Source organism: Chrysemys picta, chromosome 3 (assembly GCF_011386835.1).
Source record: "Chrysemys picta bellii isolate R12L10 chromosome 3, ASM1138683v2, whole genome shotgun sequence".
Taxonomy (NCBI): Eukaryota; Metazoa; Chordata; order Testudines; family Emydidae; genus Chrysemys; species Chrysemys picta.
The window spans coordinates 56,352,402-56,374,815 of record NC_088793.1 but is presented as its reverse complement, the minus strand read 5'-3'; the positions used below and the strand labels follow the sequence as shown (position 1 = coordinate 56,374,815).

At 39.9% G+C, this 22,414-nt stretch overlaps 1 protein-coding gene across 8 annotated transcripts in view; it reads right to left on the bottom strand.

The window, feature by feature from the left end:
* ADGRB3 (adhesion G protein-coupled receptor B3) overlaps positions 1–22,414 on the bottom strand; it is a 602,553-nt gene that overhangs the window by 222,580 nt on the left and 357,559 nt on the right. For all 8 annotated transcript variants that reach the window (XM_008178161.4, XM_005280089.5, XM_008178164.4 and 5 more), the window contains 3 exons: positions 21,872–22,018; positions 20,062–20,137; positions 6,072–6,174 (listed from right to left, as the gene is read on the bottom strand). In XM_008178161.4, coding sequence (XP_008176383.1) covers positions 6,072–6,174; positions 20,062–20,137; positions 21,872–22,018 — 326 coding nt within the window. The remainder of the gene's footprint in view (positions 1–6,071; positions 6,175–20,061; positions 20,138–21,871; positions 22,019–22,414) is intronic.

The following is a 22,414-nucleotide window of genomic DNA, read 5'->3' as shown; positions in this document are numbered from 1 at the left end:
AATAAGGATCAATGGTCTCAAGTTGCAGTGGGGGAGGTCTAGGTTGGATATTAGGAAACACTATTTCACTAGGAGGGTGGTGAAGCACTGGAATGGGTTATCTAGGGAGGTGGTGGAATCTCCATCCTTAGAGGTTTTTGAAGCCCAGCTTGACAAAGCCCTGGCTGGGATGATTTAGTTGGGGTTGGTCCTGCTTTGAGCAGGGTGGTTGAACTAGATGACTCCTGAGATCTCTTCCAACTCTAATCTTCTATGATTCTATGTATTTTAGTTGGTACATCCCCTTTTTGTAGACACTCCTAATTCTATTTCAGAATATTCACACTAGGGGGTTGAGCTGATTTAATTACATCAGTTTCTAAACTGATTTCGTTAAATCAGTACCGTTTTTGTGTGTAGATAAAGTGTTAACTGTGCCTAGATTGAGACTCCCGATTTCTGATGCCAGTTCTTGGGCCTACACACTTTAAAGTAGCCCAGCTGACTATTGATCACAACAGGCCATCCACCAGTGGAGAATAGCTGGGGCACAGTAACACTTTTGCCACATTCCCATCCTGCCCCTTACCAGGGCCCAATGCCAAGGCTGCAGGAGGAGGAGTTCACTGTAGAAACTGGCTACGCTGGTAGATTATTTAATGAAGGGAGAAAATTAATGGCCTTCTGGATCTTTTGTGCAATTAATGGTAAAAGGGATAAATCATAGCAAATATTCTACTTTTTCATGCTGAGTATTAGCCCAGCTCAACTCCCATTGACATCAGTGGGAGCCTGGGCCCTAAATCTCAGTTTCTTACACATATTAAAATGGGCTAATATTTCAGAAAATTGAAGGCTCTTTATTATTGCTCTTATTTCCTTCTGTCCATTATGAAGTGAAGTGACTAAAAATTCAAAGTTTGGGCCCAGTCCAACAAATCTTTTTTCAGGCTAAGTGTACATTAACTTTATTGAACATTTTGATTGAGTAAAGACTGCAAGACTGGGCTACTGGTTTGTTGTAAAGATTGGGTATGCATGAAGTCACAGCTACACAAAATACAATAGATGTATAATACAGAATAACAAACAAAACTGCAGATATCTAAAGGAACAGATTTCAAGGTTCTGTTTACATGCACAAGACATATTTTGTCATGATGTTCATATAATGGTCTCCTAGAAGTCACATATAGCACTTTTGGCACAGATATCTTAAAGTTAGGAATCAATTAAAATAGACACTGGGCACAAAAGCACAACTCCTCCAACAAATGGAAAACAAAAACAATGGAAATTGCAAGGAATAGTTTAAAATGATCAAGTTATTTTCATTTTTATATACTAATCTTAGGATAGTATTGAAAAAGTCAGTTTTACAGGTTGCCAGTGGACAGTATTTTTAAAGAAGCACTTTTACACACACATTTTATTCCACAGCTGTTTCAAACTGTAGAAACTATTTATTAATATTAATGAAAGAAAATATTCATTTGTTATAATTCTTCTATCACCCTTTTTACAGAGAGGCATAGCTTTTTCTTCCAGACTCCAGTAACAAACATATTTAATGAAGTTCTGATCTTGTAGTTCACTAGTTTTGGTGACTGTATTAAATGTTCTGAGTTTGGTATAATTATTTAAAAATACATGTAGCACTTTAATTTCACATCGCACCTTACAAACATAGATAAGTGACTTCATAATCTAAAATAAAAGACTAAAAACACATAACAGGCACATACAGAGCCAGTGTATGCATCTTGCACCACTGGCCCAAAGCATTCTGAAACATCAGTAGAAGAGATTGTGGAAGAATCAAAATTGTCAATAACAGGAACATTAGAATAAAAGAGGATTCTGCAGCTTGAAAGTGTTTTGAGACTTGAAGTAATCTGCCTATATTCATTCTTATGCAGTCATGATCATACTTAAAATCTATGCCTAAAACCGATGCCAGTAAACATTCATGTAGCTGTGATTTTTTTTTCCGGTGATGGACAGCCTACAACATCTATTTCCATACTGCAAGGAGAAAGGACTTGAAAATACTTTGAGAAAGGTGACTGTTCAGACTTAGCTAAAAGAATGATTTTAAAGAAGAACATTTCAAGCAATGCCCAGTAACCAAGGCAAATAGAGGACTCTGTGGGAAGGTTTAAGGAAATGATAAATCCGTGTAGTTTTCAGGTCACATATCTGTGGCCCTTTTGGAGCTCATTCACATGGAGAGGGGAGTGTGTTGAGTCACCATAGAAATGAATAGGAGATGAAGCTGTAACATTGAAAGCAGCATAAATGTCACCCATATTCCTCCAAAAATTCATGACACATTGGCAATAGAAATACGTAGGTGTGGCACATGAAACTTTCAATATTCAAGATATGGTGCATAATTGTGCATGCTATGTAGGCCCACAACAATTGGAAGTCAAAGTTTCAGTGGAAGTAATCATAACCAGAAGCTTTAACTCCCATAATATTACTAGATTGCTGCTGCATTGTCCTTTGCTATAAGAGCAGAGGTTCTGCAAAGTTAGGAGATGATATTTCACATTCTTTCTGGAACAAAGTCCATGATGTTGGTGCCTTTTCCAGCATAACTAGTAGAAAAATGTTACAATCATGATCATACTGCTCATATAATCCACCTGTGATCATACTGGATGGCATTAAATACCGTGTACTGCGAGCAACACACTGCAAGCCACATTAGCATGTTACAGAGTACCATGGTCAGCACTATATTTAAAATCATCTACAAGTTCAAATACAGTGCTATATTCCAAATAGCCTAGCGATCAGTGGGGTGTGTGTGTGATGGATAGGATATTTGGGTATACCACTGATGGGTAGGATATATATATGTAAAATAATTCAGTGTTATGAATAAATACCAAATTTGAGTGTAAAATGCAATTATAGTAATGTATTCATTTTGAGCACATGAACACTTATTATGGGTAGTTACAATGGAATTTATTAAGTCATATTTCATTGTTTGAATATAAAGCCCTGAAATATTCTAGCTGTGAACAACAGGGGTTTTCACTTGCGCATATGTCTTTTTCACAATTACTTATGCATGTTTGTGCAAGAAGCCCTTCTACATCTCAGATGTATACATAATAGAATTTATTTTAATCAATCAGTGGACAAATAAATTAACAAAAATAATAATTAAAAAATGTAACTATACTCCCACAGATCCCTGAGTCCATTTTTAGAGATCATAAGTTAATCATTAATCCATTCAACAACAGACTTTTTTGATTGGTATAGCATAGATAATATTAAAAGAGGCAAAGTTTGAAAAGAGCAACAACACAAAGAAAACTTCTAGAAAAGATTAATTGGAATAAAATGTCTGTATTTTAATTCCTGTTTAATATTTAATTTAATTAATTTAATAATTAGCCCACTTAATTGACATCATGATTAAACTCTGAGCCATTACTGTATAACAGTCAAAGTCTAGAGATGAAGTAAAACCATTTTCACCTTAATTACTGTGTGTGATGTACAAAGTTCAAAGACAGATTATGGTATATTAAGACATTATAATTAGAGAAAATTAGATTCTAATTTTCAACTGAGGTAAATTCTAATAAAGAAAATGAAGATCATTCAGTCTAAAAATGCAAAAGACAAATCAGAGAATATGCCTCAGCATCTCCAACTGCTCTTCTTTATATAAAATCTCATCTGGGAAACTATCATGAACAGAAAATCACTAAACATTAAAGCCATTCAAAACTGTAAAATCAGTTTCTGTTCCCAGTTCTTAGGCCAGGATTCTGCATTTGGATCGGCATAGGCTAACTCCTGTGTTCATGTGGCGTCTCAGTGACCTTGGTGAGATTCCACATGGGGGCAGTGGTCTGGCTGTATAATTTGCAGAAAACTTTCAGATATTTGGAGTAAAATATTAATGAGCTAAAATTGAGCCAGAAGAAAACAGTGCCAGGTCCATAACGTTATTGACAAGGTTACTATCCTCTTGCCTTGTCAGCACTTCCTAGACCTGTGCTAATACGGTACTCATTAATATCCTGTTACAGAAAGGTAGACAATGCCAGATCACAATCGATATCCTGCATCTTCCATTGCCAGAATGAACCTTTCTAAAGAACTGGAAAATGGGCAAGTGCTGGGTCTGTACATTTTAAAAAAGAATAATAAAACAAACAAGCTGAAGAAACAGGTCCCTCTTTAATGTCTTTTTCTAGAAATCAACCTGTGAAGACTTTCATTTAATCTTCCTTTTGCCTGGTTTATGTCATGCCATTTTAATTGCTTACTTTGGATTTATCAGTTGATTTCAACACTGATACAGAGCTTACTGATATTACCTTGATTGTTTCTTACCTCTTATCTTACAGCTACAAACAAAGTCATTACAATCTTCTCTTTTCTTTCCCCCATCTACCTGGGCTATAGCCCTTGACTAACCATTCAAGTTTCCACATATGAAATGACCCTTTCACATTCCTTAGTTATGAGCTGTAAAAATAACTCCACAACTAATAAATAATAAAATAATATAAACAAAAATCAAAGGTCTAGCAGTATCTTGAGCTGTCTGAAGATCTCTGTGATCTGTCTTACCTAAATACAGTAAGGGAAATATTTTCCACAAGCTGTCTGGCTTTTCTGTTAAATAGACATGAAGTACTAAGATCAAGCTTCCATGTTCATTTGTGGTCCATGCCTCAAAGTAGTCTGACTGAATACAGCCCATGTTTTTTAGTGAAATTTCTGTTCTGGACAGTGCTGGAGATTGAAGTTTCTGTTAATCCATAGAAAAGGTACCACACTGGCTGCGACAGTGTAAAAGCTTCCCCACACTGCCACATCAATGTGTGTCAACCCTTACTTTAAAATACTACCTCTAGGATTCAGAGGGTAGCTCAGACTCCTTGCTTGTTCCATCTTTTCCTGTCTGCTAAACTTGACCATGAGGACCAATTGTGATGTTCTTTGTAATCCCTGATCACCAGGAACTGGATGAGACTATAAAACTCATTTAATACCAACTACTGAATAGTCAGTAGATGGTAATAATATTCTGTCACTTCCAGCCTGGGCTGGATGTAAACCAAAAACTTAGAGTTGAATGGGCCAGATTGCCACATAAATTCCAATAGCTATCCAGTTTCCTACAGAGTCTTTGGGTCAAATCCACAGGAGGCTGAGTGCAACTCCATTAATGTCAGTGAAATTGCATTTGAATAGGCCGATGGAGAACTTGTCCCATTAAATGTAACAAAGTGCCATTAACTTTGAAGTTTTTTATGTTAATACAATAACTTTATTTTATATGCCTTTCTTAAATGTCCCTTTCCTCCTTGATTCAATATAACTGCTAACTCTTCATTACCAATGTAAAAAGTCAGGCAGAAATTCTGCATATTATAATGTCTCAGACATCACTAGCAATATCGATAGGCCTTGTTCTTATCTGGATGTCTTACTTCACGCAACTTTCCTGTAAAAGTGTTCTTTGATATCAAGAGGTAGCTGAAAGCAGCAGGAAGAAATTGTTTGATATTTCTGTACAACTCTAGTCACCCTTTAATATGGAATTAAATTTAGAGGGGTTTTTTGGCTTTAAACTCTTTTAATTAAGATTTCAGGACAAGAAAATAGCAGAAAAAACAAGATCTTGTGAATTTGTAGAACTTGCAAACTGGAGTGAGGCTGCATTTTGATATTCTGATAGGGTAGTCAAATATGAATCGGCCTTTCATGTATCACATAGTGGCAAAGAAAAAAGTAAGGAAAGGCCTGAAGCATGTGTTGCACTATGGACCTCATCTGATAACAAAAGGGAAGCCAATGGACAAATACTACATTTGCCATTGTATCTATCAAAGCAGTTAATGTAGAGTTCCCTATGAAAATTGTTGTATAAATGAAAACCATAAGAATGACAGAAACAAAGGGTCAGGCAGTTCTGTATGCACGCAAAATGAAAACAGTCTATTCAGAGTATGCCATGTATCTCTGTGCTTTGATTTTATCAGGCAAATTAGTCTTTTTTTTTAAGAAGAATACAGCTGGAAATAAAGATTCACTGCAGCAATACTTACATTAGCCAGATGTGCTAACTCTATCTCTAGAAATGAATCCGCTGTTTTGGGTTCAGGCCTTATAGTGACGACAATGATTTTGGAATTAACAACAGTAAAATTTCTGAAAAATAATGATTAGAAACAAAAGATTCTGTTAATATTAACAGTCACCTCTAACATTAACAAATTAAAAGAAAGTTCCTCTGGATATTTTCAGGTGGTTTCTATACCTAAGAATTACCTATATTTCTATATCTAAGAAAATAAGTTTATTTTTGACCAGTAAGTATAATCACTCGTGTTACCAACCATTCTCTAATGTAAAGATTAGAGAGCAACAATGCCAACAGAGGCATCATTCCTTAAATATGAGTCACTAATTAGAAAGACAGACTGACAAACAAACCTTCAAATAGCCTTTAAATGAATATCATTCATTTGTCTCAAGGTGGATCTACTGGTCCTGTTTCACAGGAGACAGAACATCTTTCTTTCAAAGTGCTGCCTTTGCCTTTTTTCCCCAACTGCTAACTTTAAAAATGACCACACCACACAGGAAAATGTGTCCCACTGTGTGGTTAGAGTGACTTTTACAGCAGCTGTAGAGCAGGTCAGCATCCATCCCTCCCCCCAGGTGACCAGAAGAGAGAGAGTACTATATAGGTCCATGCCAGGCAGGCAAAGTCCTCTTTTTCTTTCCTGGACCAGGTGGCATAGCACCCCTCCTCTTTGCCATGGAAGTGGTGAAATAGCAGATTGTCAGGATCTGCTGTGGGCATTTGCAATTGTCGCTCCTTTCTCGCGGGGCTGGAAAGGAATTCTCCCCTCACCTCCAGATTGGCCAAGGTGAAGTAAGGGTTTTTTGCCTTCCCCACTGTGGTTTTGGGAGGGCTCAGTTGGGGCAGCATGGAATGGGCATTAAGCTAGGATGTTGCAACTCATTATGTAAGTATGGGGTGGATGTCCAGTGCAGGAACTCCATAGTGAAAGGATTCAGTCATCAGATAAAATGGATTGGTAAAGGATTTAAAGGAGGAATTCAATAAGAGAGAAAATGAGGGGTAATGGGAGGGGGTTTCAAGGCTCCTATGACTGGTATGGCAGGAAGCCAATCCCCGCTCCTTTATAGTCCTTTCCAGCGCTCATTTAAGGGGGGGATGGTGAGGTCCCAGCAGTGGGTTGGCTGGTGTCCAGAATTGGTAAGGAGGAGGGCTGACGGAAGCCCCCTGGTATTATATGAAAATGATTATGGAATTTCCTGCACTGTACACTTTTATCTACCGGATACTCCCAGAGAGTTAAGAATAAAGTTGAGGCCTAATTAAACCACCTCCAGTGCCTCCTGTCCTTCTTCCGGCATAGCCAGACAACGTGAAGATAGATGAGTGCTTTGGGAGAGTCTACTGGGCTGATTGTTCTATATCTAAGCAGAGAAAGGCTGACCCTAATGATTGAAAATCATTTCAAGATATGTATAAGCAATTGCATTATGCAAACACATTTAAACATCCATATTGGTGCTTTCAGGGATGGATCCAAAGCCTGCTGAAGTTAATGGGAGTCTTTGCATTGACTTTGGATCAGGCCCTTACAAATCTCCTTTTAAAATAGATCTTTGTTAACATGTGTTCACTTTAGAAAATATTTGGCTGTTAGCTTTCTATGGCTCCTACCATATCCTCAACTACCTTTATATAGAGCAGGGGTTCTCAAACTAGGGGTTGGGACCCCTCGGGGTCACGAGGTTATTACATGGGGGGGTCGCGAGCTGTCAGCCTTCACCCCCAACCCCGCTTTGCCTCCAGCATTTATAACGGTGTAACATATATTAAAAAGTATTTTTAATTTGTAAGGGGGGGTTGCACTCAGAGGCTTGCTATGTGAAATGGGTCACTAGCAGAAAAGTCTGAGAACCACTGATATAGAGTATCTATATGTGTATTTTATTGTCACCTCTCTATGACAGAATCCAGTTCTTATCAGGTGATGCCTATGCTAGCAATGGCAGATTAGCCACTGGGCCAATGGGGACTGTCCCCAGAGACCCTGGCCAATTGGGACCCCTGGAAAAATGAGCACTCCTGTGCCCTGACCCTGCTCCCCATCAGGAGTGCTGGGTTGGGGGGGGGGAGCAGGGCGGGGCAAGCCTCTGTGCTCCAACCCCATTTCCCTGGTAGAAGCGCTGCGGAAGGGGACGGTGGGGACTTCAGGCAGAACGGGTGGGGAGGGGCCTCACAAACACCTAATCTACCTCTGTATGCTAGGATAAACAGATGTTTACATGATGTATATAATCCATGCTGCTTATGATCCCTCAGGCTCAGAGCGAGCCTTCAGCTACCAGATAGGAATATTGCTTGTGACTCTCACACCCTTGCTTGCATGCCTTCAATGTTCTTTTTCCCCACCCCCACTCATTTTAAAAATAAGCACAACTGTTCACAGGAGCACATATTAATAGGGCAGACTTTACCATCTATTACAGAAAAGTCTAGTCCATCTAGATTTTGTTACAATAACATGACATCGCAAATCTTCAATGTTTTTTATTTTCCCTAAGGGAACAGTGCTTGAGAGAGGATTCCATTTTGCTGGAGCACTGAGATATGAAATGTCATTGCCACAATATTAGAAACATAGCTCAACTGAGAGCACAAGGAATCAAACCGTCCTTTCTGAAGCAGGGCATGAATTCTACAGTCTAATTTATTGGCCATGTCATACAACAAGAATTCAAATATTTAAATAGGTTATAGTGCTTATATAAAAAAAGGAAACACTTTGTTTTTTAGTTAACCTCCTATTTTCAATTTTGGTAACACTCATATTCCTTTTGAGAGTAACGTACTACTGCAGCAGACTAATACTTAACAAATTTCCCATGTAATATGTAGAGCTACAGTTGTGAAACTACTAACATTAAGGTTAATACTATGCTTAGTTCCCAATGCATTGCACAAAAAATGTACCCATAAATGCTTTAATAGTATGGCATAATTTGAAAGGAAGCAAAACCAAACAAAATTACAATACATGTTGACTTTCTCTTACAGATCACACAGGATACAAAGTTGGCCTATTAGTCTTTAAGATAAGTCTTTTGTCCAGTTTACATAAGTGAATGATTGTCATAGGACCTAATCACATCAGCCACACCATTAGGGGCTCGTTCATCTGCACATCTACCAATGTGATATATGTCATCATGTGCCAGCAATGCCCCTCTGCCATGTACATTGGCCAAACTGGACAGTTTCTACGCAAAAGAATAAATGAACATAAATCTGACATCAGGAATCATAACATTCAAAAACCAATAGGAGAACACTTCAATCTCAGTAACAGACTTAAAGGTGGCAATTTTGCAACAGAAAAGCTTCAAAAACAGACTCCAACAAGAAACTGCTGAACTTGAATTAATATGCAAATTAGACACCATCAAATTAGGGTTGAATAGAGACTGGAATGGCTGAGCCATTACACACATTGAATCTATTTCCCCTGTTAAGTATTTCCACACCTCTTGTCAAACTGTCTGTAATGGACTATCTTGATTATCACTACAAAAGTTTTTTTCTCTTAATTAATTAGCCTCTTAGAGTTGGTAGGACAACTTCCACCTTTCCATGTTCTCTGTATGTGTATATATATATATCTCCTTACTATATGTTCCATTCTATGCATCCAATGAAGTGGGCTGTAGCCCACAAAAGCTTATGCTCAAATAAATGTGTTAGTCTCTAAGGTGGCACAAGTACTCCAGTTCTTCATGTCAGACTTTGATGGACCAACATTTTTTGTCTGTACCCAATTTGGGGCTCTTAACCTGAGGGATCTAGACTTTACATCAATGTATTTAAAGTATGAAACCTATCGCTGCTGAGTCTCTGTTTCTAAATAGAGGATAACATTAGAGTTGTTCTCTGAAAGTTTTTGTTTAATGATTTTGTGAAGTGCCTCAGACACTTCTGGCATGAAAGGTATGTTAAACAGGAATCAAGTCCACACTGAATGCAAAGGCAGAGTTCATGATGCATTGGTAAGTACAAAGCATGCTATGTATTGCTATTTCCAAGAAAATCCAAACTTGTCTTGTTGTAGGGAAATACATTGACAGGTGATAAATGTCCAAATGACAGGGGTCAAATCCTGAAATTATTTACTCAGACAAAAGTTTTATTAATTGCAATTAGAATTTTGCCTGAGTAAAGGCTTCAAAATTCAGGCCAATGAGTATTTTGGCTGAGTGAGGACTAATAAGGGCTTCAGGATTTTGCCCTATTCTATTAGTTTCAGATCTGAAAGGTAATAGTTTAGAATAGTAGTTCTAAAATACAGTTATGTAATCAAATCTTTATTTTATAGGTAAATTGGATTTGATAACTAAATAACAAAAAATTTCTATCCAAACATACGTATCTCTTCCATTATAACTAGATATAGAGATTTCATGGTGATGTGAGGTCAGTGGATGAGGGTTAGAACGAGTTTAGATTAGCCACATTAATCAGGAGAGGTGGAGCTTTGAGTAAGATATGTGGCAATCTCAAGTAAATGCAAATAAAGTCATTGTATCACATCAAACCATCAGGTATTGTGTAAATGTCATGTATGTTACAGGAAAAAATAATTAGAAAAGTCATATGGCCCTATGGCTCTATCCTGCAACATAGTGAGTGTTATGTCCCCTGTCCAACAAAGCACATGAGCAGACCTGTTGAAGTTGATGAGCCTTTTCTGGACTGGGGCCAGAGTTGTCAGCTCCTGAGGAGGAGAGCCGAGAAGGATGGGTGATATGTGGGAGAGCACATTTCAATCTAGTAACAACAATATGAGGATGTGCATGTAAACTGAGTGGAGAAAAAAAAAAGCTTTGCTAACTGCAAAATCATCTCCATTGGATCTGTTATTATTTTATGTGGGCAAAACTTTAAAAACTATTTTTATGGATAGCATTATGCCATGTGTTCCTTCATAGTACCCAAGAGGGGAATTATACGTAATGTTGTTTTGAAAATTATTGTGCTGAAAATCAATTTTCTGAGAATGTAACAACAATATGCATGTTGAGACACCCCAGGGCCTACACTACAGCTGTGGAAACATTATTCAGTGTATACAGTATTCAATGAGGCCCTAGAAATTTCAGTAAATTATTAGGAAAACAAAGTCTTGCACATTACAGTACAAAAGTATTGCAAAATATGTGTTTACTAAATGAAAATGAGATCTTTTCATCTTTCTACTTGTGCATGGGAAGGGGTAACTCTCATTTGGGGAAAAGTATCCATTTTTTTCCATTTGGAAAAAAAAGTAACACAATTCTAAGTCATCATAAAGTAGATAGAATAACATACATGCAATAACATACTTATTTGCCTTGTTCAAAAAGGAATTTTAAAGAACAATTAATGTTAATAGGCCCAATTCTCTTTGCTCAGTGAGTTTACAGGATTTATTAATGTTAATGAAGTTATCCTCAGAGTAAATCAGAGTAAAATCAGGCCTTAACACTCATTGTATACCTTAATTTCCTAATATAGGAGTTTGTGAGAGTTACTATACTGACAGCCCTGGATAATGAAATCCTTAATTTATGACCAAATGTAGTAGTGGGAAACAGCTTTCTACTAGGAATTGGAACAACCACAATTCATTTGACATATACTACTGGCGCATGGTGATAGAATTCAGTCACTACAAGTCTGGGCCTTATTCACATCAGGTGTCAGCTTCACAGAGGGATGTGGGAACCTACCTTCTACTTCAGGTGCCTAAATCCAAAATGTGGATCCTCAGAACCGCCATTCAGCTGCCTAACCTTGTAGGCACCTAAATCCCTGCTAGTGGGCATGTGCAAAACTGTCTCAATCTGGACACTGGCATCTAGCTCACGCCCAAGCCCTGATTTCATTCTCAATCTAGGTATCCCCTGCTTGTCTCGCCTGTGGGGTCCAATCCAGTAGGCATGCTCTGAGCACAGCTATTCTGGCAAAATACAGCAGAAAGAGGTGGCGGTCGTAGTGCCCCCCTTATGCCCAAGAGACAACCACTTAGAGCACTCATGCAGGATGTGGGAGACCTTGATTCAAATACCCAGTCCTAGGTGAGTACCCTAATCGCGGGACTGTAGAGTCATTCTAACTCTCTCTGGCCCAATGAATATTTAATTATTTGTGCAAAGAGGAATAGCTCTATAGCTCAGTGATTGGGGCACTCACATGGGAGACCTTGATTCAAGTCCCTACAACACATCAGGCAGAGCAGAAATTGGAACTTGGGTCTCTAACATCCTGGGCGAGTGCTTTACTCACTGAGTATAAGGGGAGCACCTCTTCCTCAAATCTTTTCTGATGTTGTTGCAAGAAATGACTGACCTCACTTAGGCATCTGACTCTTGGAGAAGGCTGATGATTGTGAATCCTGTTAGGCACCTAACTCCCCTTTGAGGGTTAGAGCTTAGTGTCCTCTGCATCTTATAGTTATAGAGGTATAAAAGAAAGAATCAAAATCACTGTCTGTCAGTGTAAGGGCCTTCTCGTACTGTGACAGGCTGAGGCCTTGTTCTTAGGCTAAGCCTTTGGCTAAACAGCAAAGACAGCCATAAACTGGGAAGTGAACGGTCACATCCTTACATTCCAAACTAGTCACATGGAAATAAGGTGCTATTGGGCTGTTAGGAATATAATCCTGTCCTGATATTCCTATCACCTCCAGAGGAAGGGAAGAGCCTAGAAGATGTAAAAGGAAACTTAGTGTGATAGCATCCTGTCTGGCAGGAAATCACTTATCAATAGCTGGGATGTGAAATCCTCATTCCTGTATTCTTCTATCACTGTAGTCTCTACTTCCCTATTGTTTGTCTGTATAATCTCTGTCTGGTTCTGTGATTGCTTCTGTCTGCTGTAAAATTATCAAACTAAGTTATGGCTTTCCCAGTTTATGGTTGAGAACAAGGCCTCAGACTGTCACAGTAAGAGAAGGTCCTTACACAGACAGACAGTGATTTTGATTCTTTTATACCTCTATAACTAGCTAAGTGATAAGAATACACCTAAATTCTTAAAGTATAGGCCTTTACAGACAGGCCTGAATATCTATATCCTAACACTTAGCACCACCTAAATCAATACAAATCATTCTAGTTTTTAATTCTAATTTAATGTATGTTTCAGTTCAGTTTTCTGGAAAGAGTCTAGTGGATACAGTTTAGCATAAAACATGGTTGGACTTTTTCAGATTCAGGGTTGTATCTAAATGAACATTCCATTAGTAAGATTTAGAGCTCTAGTGCTTTTGTTGTCATACCTTGAAGTCTTGAAATCAAATTATGAATGTAGTTGCTGCAGGCAATGAAATGCAACACACTCCATTACCTGATTAGCTGATGGATATAAATTGTATATGTATCAGCAATCTAATTTCAGTATGAAGAAGATTAGAGGAAGAAGATTAGGGTTGGAAGAGACCTCCGGAGGTCATCTAGTCCAACCCCCTGCTCAAAGTAGGAACAACACCAACTAAATCATTCCAGCCAGGGCTTTGTCAAGCCGGGCCTTAAAAACCTCTAAGGATGGAGACTCCACCACCTCCCTAGATAACCCATTCCGGTGCTTCACCACCCTCCTAGTGAAATAGTGTTACCTAATATCCAACCTAGACCTCCCCCACTGCAACTTGAGACCACTGCCCCTTGTTCTGTTATCTGCCACCACTGAGAACAGCCGAGCTCCATCCTGTTTGGAACCCCCCTTCAGGTAGTTGAAGTCTACTATCAAATCCCCCCTCATTCTTCTCTTCTGCAGACTAAACAAGCTCAGTTCCCACAGCCTCTCCTCATAAGTCATGTGTCCCAGCCCCCTAATCATTTTCATTGCCCTCCACTGGACTCTCTCCAATTTGTCCACATCCTTTCTATAGTGGGGGGTCCAAAACTGGACGCAATACTCCAGATGTGGCCTTACCAGTGCCGAATAGAGGGGAATAATCACTTCCCTCAATCTGCTGGCAATGCTCCTACTAATGCAGCCCAATATGCCGTTAGCCTTCTTGGCAACGAGGGCACACTGCTGACTCATATCCAGCTTCTCATCCACTGTAATCCCCAGATCCTTTTCTGCAGAACTGCTGCTTAGCCAGTCCGTCCCCAGCCTGTAGCAGTGCAAGGGATTCTTTTGTCCTAAGTGCAGGACTCTGCACTTGTCTTTGTTGAATCTCATCAGATTTCTTTTGGCTCAATCCTCCAATTTGTCTAGGTCACTCTGGACCCTATCCCTACCCTCCAATGTATCTACTTCTCCCCCAGCTTAGTGTCATCTGCAAACTTGCTGAAGGTGCAATCCATCCCATCATCGAGATCATTAATAAAAATGTTGAACAAAACCAGCCACAGGACAGACCCCTGGGGTACTCTGCTTGATACCAGCTGCCAATTAGACATCGAGGCATTGATCACTACCGATTGAACCTGACAATCTAGCCAGCTTTCTACCCACCTTATAGTCCATTCATCCAATCCATACTTTTTTAACTTGCTGGCAAGAATACTGTGGGAGACTGTATCAAAAGCTTTGCTAAAGTCAAGATATATCATATCCACTGCTTTCCCCATATCCACAGCGCCAGTTAGCTTATCATAGAATGCAATCAGGTTGGTCAGGCATGATTTGCCCTTGGTCAATCCATGTTGACTGTTCCTGATCACCTTCCTCTCCTCCAAGTGCTTCAAAATGGATTCCTTGAGGACCTGCTCCATGATTTTTCCAGGGACTGAGGTGAGGCTGATAAGTCTGTAGTTCCCCAGGTTCTCCTTCTTTCCTTTTTTATAGATGGGCACTATATTTGCCTTTTTCCTATTGTCCAGGACCTCCCCCGATCACCATGAGTTTTCAAAGATAATGGCCAATAGCTCTGCAATCACATCAGCCAATTCCCTCAGCACCCTTGGATGCATTAGATCTGTGCATGTCCAGCTTTTCTAAATAGTCATTAACCTGTTCTTTCACGACTGAGGGCTGCTTACCTCTTCCCCATACTGTGTTGCCCACGACGGCAATGTGGTAGCTGATCTTGTCTGTGAATACCGAGGCAAAAAAAAAGCATTGAGTACTTCAGCTTTTTCCACATCATCTGTCACTAGCTTGCCTCCCCCATTCATTAAGGGTCTCGCACTTTTCCTGACCTTTTCCTTGTTGCTAACATATCTGTAGAAATCCTTCTTGTTACCCTTCACATCCCTTGCTAGCTGCAACTATGTTTTGGCCTTCCTGTATGTTCGAGCACCCTTCCTGTATGTTACACCCCTGTATGTTCGAGCAAATATTTTTATACTCCTCCCTAGTCATCTGTCCAAGTTTCCATTTATTGTAAGCTTCCTTTTTGTGTTTAAGCTCACTGAAGATTTCACTGTTAAGCCAAGCTGGTTGCCTGCCATATTTACTTTCTTTCTGCACGTCGGGATGGTTTGTTCCTGCGCCCTCAATAAGGCTTCTTTAAAATACAGCCAGCTTTCCTGGACTCCTTTTCCCCTCATATTAGCCTCCCATCGGATCCTGCCCATCAGTTCCCTAAGGGAGTCAAAGCCTATTTTTCTGAAGTGCAGGGTCAGTATTTTTCTACTCTCCTTTGTGAGGATCCTGAACTCAGCCATCTCATGATCACTGCTGCCCAGGTTGCCACCCACTTCTGCTTTCCCTACCAATTCTTCCCTGTTTGTAAGCAGCAGGTCAAGAGGAGAACAGCCCCTAGTTGGTTCCTCCAGTAGTTGCACCAGGAAGTTGTCCCCAACACTCTCCAAAAACTTCCTGGATTGTCTGTGCACTGCTGTATTGCTCTCCCAGCAGATGTCAGGGTGATTGAAGTCCCCCATTAGAACCAGGGTCTGTGATCTGGAAACTTCAGTTAATTGTCCGAAGAAAGCCTCGTCTACCTCATCCTCCTGGTCCGGTGGTCTATAGAACCCACCCACCACGACATCACCCTTGTGGCTCTTGCTTCTAAACTTAACCCAAAGACTCTCAACAGGCTTTTCTCCAATTTCATACAGGAGCTCTGAGCAATCATAATGCTCTCTTACATACAGTGCAACTCCTCCACCTTTCCTCCCCTGCCTGTCCTTCCTGAAAAGTTTATACACATCCATGACAGTGCTGCAGTCATGTGGGCTACCTCACCAAGTCTCTGTTATTCCAATCACATCATAGTTCTTTGACTATGCCAGGACTTCCAATTCTTCCTGCTTGTTTCCCAGGCTTATTGCATTCATATACATGCACCAAAGATAACTAGCCAATTGCCCTGCTTTCTCAGTATGAATCAGGAACCCCCACTGTCGCACCCTCCTCCTTGTGTTTCTTCCCGGTATTCCACTTCCCCACTTACCTCAGGGCTTAGGTCACTGTCCCCTGGTGAACCTAGTTTAAAGCCCTCCTCACTAGGTTAGCAAGCCTGCCTGCAAAGATACTCTCTCTTTGTTAGGTGGATTCCACCTCTTCCTATCAGTCCTCCTTCCCAGAACAACAAACCATGGTCGAAGAATCCAAAGCCCTCTCTCCAACACTACCTGCGCAACTAAGCATTTACCTCCACAATTCAACGGTCCCTACCTGGGCCTTTTTCTTCAACAGGGAGGATGGATGAGAACACGAATTGTGCCTCAAACTCCTTTATCCTTCTTCCCAGAGCCACGTAGTCTGCAGTGACCCGCCCAAGGTCATTCTAGGTAGTATCATTAGTGCCCACATGGAGAAGTAGGAAGGGGTAGCGGTCTGAGGGTTTGATCAGTCTCGGCAGACATTCCATCACAGCCTGAATTCTAGCTCTAGGCAAGCTGCACACTTCTTGAGTCTCTCAGTCTGGTCGGCAGATGGATGACTCTGTCCCCCTTACAAGGGAGTCCCCATTCACCACCACCCATCTCCTCCTCTTGGAAGTGGTGGTCGTGGAACCCCCAACCCTAGGACAATGCATCTTATGCCTTCTGGTTGATGGAGTCTTTCTGATCCCTTCCCTCAGATGGCTCTTCCAAATCATTCTCCACACTAGTACCTGTGCAGAGCCTGAAAATGGTTTCTTAACTCTATCTGCATAGGGGGTACATGGTTTGTCTCATTCTTCTTTTGGAGGTCACATGTTGTCAATTTTTCCCCTGTTTTGCAGTGCCCTCTCTGATTCTTTGGCATGTTGTGCCTCCAGAACCAAACACTGACTTCTGTCCAGAAAGTCTTCATTTTCTCTGATGCAACGCAAGGTTGATACATGCGTCTTTAGTCCTTTAACCTTCTCTTCCAATATGGAGAACAATTTGCACTTTGTACAATGAAGTCACTTCTATCCTCTGGGAGAAAGACAAACATCCTATGCAGGTCACAACACTGATTGCTCATTATCCACGTCTTCCTTCTAAAAGCATCCTCAAATGTTGTATTTACTTCTCACAGAAGCCTGAAAGGCAAAAACACTCTGTGGGAACTCCCCCCAGGCAAACTCCCCCTGTTTGCCTGGCCTCTTTTTGCCGCTCACACAGTTGGCAACTGGCTGCCTTTTTATGAGGCTGCTGGTTTGAAGTAATTGGCCTGGCTCAAAGCCTTCCCTCTAATCAACCACTCAAGGCCCACCTGGAACAAAGCACCCTCAATTCACATTTTTCAAACAAACAAACAAACAAACAAACAAACAAACAAACAAACAAACAAACGGTCAGTCACTCCCAATTCACATTTTTCAAACAAACAAACAAACAAACAAACAAACAAACAAACAAACAAATACACGGTCAGTCACACTTTTCAAACAAACAAGCACACTGTCAAACAGTCCCTGCAACTAGTTCCAGTCAAACAAATGGTCATAGCAGACAAACACTCGGATATTCACCCCACCAGCTCACAACACAATCCCCTAATGAAGCACTCACCTTATCTCCTCTCCCACGGTTCCCAGGCAAACTTCCTCTGTTTGCCTGTCCTCTGCTCGCTGCTCACAATAAATATTGATGAAGTGCAACAATGTACATAAGATACTAATGCCCTCATTCAGAAGGTCTTATACACATACTAGGTTTTTATTCCTGATGCACATACACAAATATAACCCACAATACCACGTTCGCAGAATTTGTATCACAAAGAGGCAGCTCAAAAGTTGACTCTGTTTACATAGAACACACTGTGGGGCATCGGGAGATAACTGTATCATTTCATCTGAAGTTCTAAAGGCTTTATTTATAAATAAAGACACTTAGAGCACCAAGCCACACAGACCTGGAAGCTCACTTTTTATGGAAGGCTGATCAGTTGTTCAGAGGAGAGGTCAGCTTGCTGTGGAAGCCAAGAACCAGCTGAAAGTAGCAGAGTCAATGGCAAAAATCACATGCAACATAGCTGTACTCCTTTCAAGACTCACAATGCCCTGTTCGCTATACATTTAGGACCCAATCACTCACCGAAGAAGTCTAGCAGTTTAGGATTTTTGCCATCAACCTCAATGGGGGAAGCAATGCGTCATTAATTCCTATCCATCAAGAGTACAGAGAGGAGTGCCCTGAATAGCTTTGAATGTGCTGATGGATGGACTTCAGTAGTCCAGACTTGTTTTCTATAAATTAAAATTAAGAAGCTAGGAGTGCTGACGGGCCTGGCCATTGATAGCTCTTTGTAAAATAAAAGTTTGAATGATTCATGGCCACCTTGATACTCTTCCATGGCTGGCAGACTTTCCCTAAGGTATTCCAGAGACAGCTGAATATGATAGTCATTTGGCTCTATATCTCAGAGTGTGGAATAATAGAGAGAAACTGCTGCCATAAACAACTCTTCCTGGCTTCTTTCCTGGTTTCAGGAGTTAGCATGCCAAATAGAAAAATGTTCACCAAAATTTGAGAACAGTATGATTTATTCTTTATGCTGTACCATAAGTGTGAATGGTTCCTTAAGAGTACTTCTCTAGATGGCAATGTCCTGATATTTGAGGCAGACATTTAATTAATTAAGGTATGGAGGGGCCAAGAGAATGGTGCACTGCGTAGAGATTTCTACCCTAAAAAATAGTGGCTAGCCACTGCAGGTGCAGAACACATTAGAACTTAATTGGGAAGCTATTTTCTTCAGGACTAACCTCTTTTTTCCTCTTACTTTTTTTCAGATTATCATTGGCAAAAAAAAATCTGCATATTCTTCTCATATCTCCTTTTGGACAAGATTTCACTCCAACTCTGGGCAAGGGAGAGAAAAGTGTCTGGGGTTTCTACTTCACTAATAACTATTATGAAACAATGTTCAGTGATTTTGAAACAAAAAAAACATATCAGTAGTAGCTACTGCACATAAGACTGTGTGAAAACATGGAGGTATTTGATTCAATGGTGCGTGAAGAAAAGGGAGAATATTGGTTTCTAGTATTTTAGGCTGCCTGGGAGTAAAATGAGCTCTCCCTTTCTATTTAGGTACTTGTGCAGATCTCAGAACTGAAGTATTTGAGCTGTACAGATGTATGCATTTCTTCTTTCCAAAAAAGTCCCTTCATATAACCCTACTGCTAATGCAATTTAATTGAAAATGTATCTGGAAGCTAATGGTGGTGGCTTTCGTGAAAGTGAGGCCAGGCACAATCGGTATATCCTTGCTAGAGCACTTTCACTAAACTGATGAGCATCAGTTTTAAGTACAAATACATAAAGCCTGAGTATTTTTTACAATTATCCATCAGCTTACATACTTACAAAGGAAACTCCCTTCCTACCCCATCCCCAGCGCCCCAAGCTAAAGTTCAGAATAAACAACATTTACAATATAGCAATATGATTAACAAGTCATTAACATAGTATACACAATGATTCATTAAAGAAAGACCATTTTATTTTTTAAAATAATAGTTGTAAAAAGTTTATACTATACTATAAAAAACGACATACACAAATATGGCCCTTATTGACTGATTTCACCTTGAGATTTCCTACAGTCATGTCCCTGAAGTAATGTAATGTATGTGGCATATTTTAATAGTTTCTTACCTTAAGGTGGGCAAAATAAGTTCTAAATTTTTGTACAGCACTGCTCCAAGCACAAATACAGTGGATTCATCTAGTTCTAAAATAAAAAATAAAAGTTAAAAATACCTTAGTCAGCACATGCCTCTATGGATAATATTTATCTTTCCAATATGCGTTTTATTTAAAAAAAATCATCATTAGGGCTCTACCAAATTCATGAAAAATGCATCACAGACCATGTAATCTGCTTTCCCCCATGAAATCTGGTCTTTTGTGTACTTTTACCATGTACTATACTCTTTTATACTATAGAGTAAAAGTATATACAAGTACACAGCGTTTCTCAAACTGGAAGTCCCAACTCAAAAGGGGGTCTCAAGCCTATTGTAGAAGGATCACAGTATTGACACTTCTACTTCTGTGTTGCCTTCAGAGCTGGGTGGCTGGAGAGCAGGGGCTGCTGGCCAGGCTCCAGGTCTGAACACAGTGCCACACCATAGAAGTATTGCCAACCTTACTTCTGCGCTGCTGCTGGTGGTGACACTGCCTTCAGAGCTGGGTGGCCAGAGATCAACGGCCGCTGGCTGGGAACCCAGCTCTGAAGGCTGCGCTGCTCCTGGTGGTGCCGCTGCCTTCAGAATTCAGCACCCATCTAGCAGCCGCTATGCTCCAGCTATCCAGTTCTGAAGGCAGCCCAGAAGTAAGGGTGGCAATGCTGCGATCCCCCTACAATAGCTTTGCAATCCCATTTTGGGTCAGGACCCCCAGTTTGAGAAATGACTTCAGGGCATTACATGTTTATATTTTGCAGTTTTTAAATATATATTCATGCTTTTTTACAACTTCATGAAATTTAAGATTTAAGTATCTGAAATCATGAAATTCAAGATTTTTAAAATGTTATAACTGTGAAATTTACGAAAATGGACCATGAATTTGGTAAGGCCCTAATCATCATCATTGTGAAATATATTCTGCAGAACTCTGTTTGAATATTAGAACATATCAGACATAAGAACAGCCAGACTGGGTCAGACCAAAGGTCCATGTAGCCCAGTATCCTGTCTTCTGCCATTGTCAGGTGATTCAGAGGAAATGAACAGAAAAGATGGATCAAGTGATCCATACCCTGTCATCCACTTAGAATTGCTCTTTGATAAGATCCGTCAGTATGTAGTAAACTCTGTCAGTGCTTTCCAATGTATTTATCTTCATTCTGATATATCCAGAGAAACTATCTTTAGAGGGCATTTTTAATATGAAGGGGGCAGATGCTCCAATGTGGCTTATTTGCACCGCACCACTAGTATATATTGGCCCTAAAACCTGTGCAACTACTCTGGGGAGGATTAGCTAGTACAAGTCAGATCAGCCTTTAGGATGCTCTAATCTGGTAGAAGATTGGCCCTGCTATCACAGTGATTGTAGGACCAGGGCAATGCATAGAATAGCTTTAAGTCATCTATAAACATACATTTGCAAGGCGAGCACTGTGCAGAATAGCTGGATCCCAAGATTTTGCCTGACATGTATTAATACTGAATATTGAAAATATTGGCAATACAATGAAGCAAATACTTTGCACTTCTACAGGACCTTTCATCCAAGAATCTGAAAGTTCTTTACCTACCTTAATTAAAATTCAGCACAGATATTTAAGGCTGGGTAAGTATTTTTATTATTATTACAATACTCATTTTAGAGATCGTTAGCAAAAGCACTGGGACATTAAGTACTAGCCTGATGAGTCCATACTTCCCAGTTTCCTCAGTCTAACTATTAAATAAACACTTATCCTCTAATAAAATATAATACCTGAATGCATCTTTACCTGATGACATAGGAGTGAAGATATTTTTTGGAATGACAACCCTGTCTTCTGAGTTTCGTGCCCAGTCAACCATTCCTTTCCTTCCTTTCATTGGGAAATTGATGTCTGTTAGAACAGATGCTGCAGGAAGCTTCTGAATGCTAGCCACTATTAAGAGAAATCATAAAATCAAATAAAACATGTTTTACACTTCAAAGCATTATTAAGAGGTCATAACAGTAAAGTAGTAACAAAAATGTGCAATAATGTATTTCAAATAAAATGAAAATTTATAAGGCTATTAACTGGGACCACACACTTTATTTTCAATTTATTAGATAGTTCTACTGTGGATTAATGTTATGGCATTGATTCTATCACTTGTCAGCCAGGTTTATGTTAACTCTCTTAACAAGGATTATTGAATGCGCTGGCTCATACCCTGAAATTCACATGTAAGCACATATCTGAGCTGTGTCTTCAGAGCAAATTCTGAAATTATTAAATGTGACAGTACAAGGAAGAGGATGCTTCAAATTGCTTTGGGAGATATAACTGCTAGAA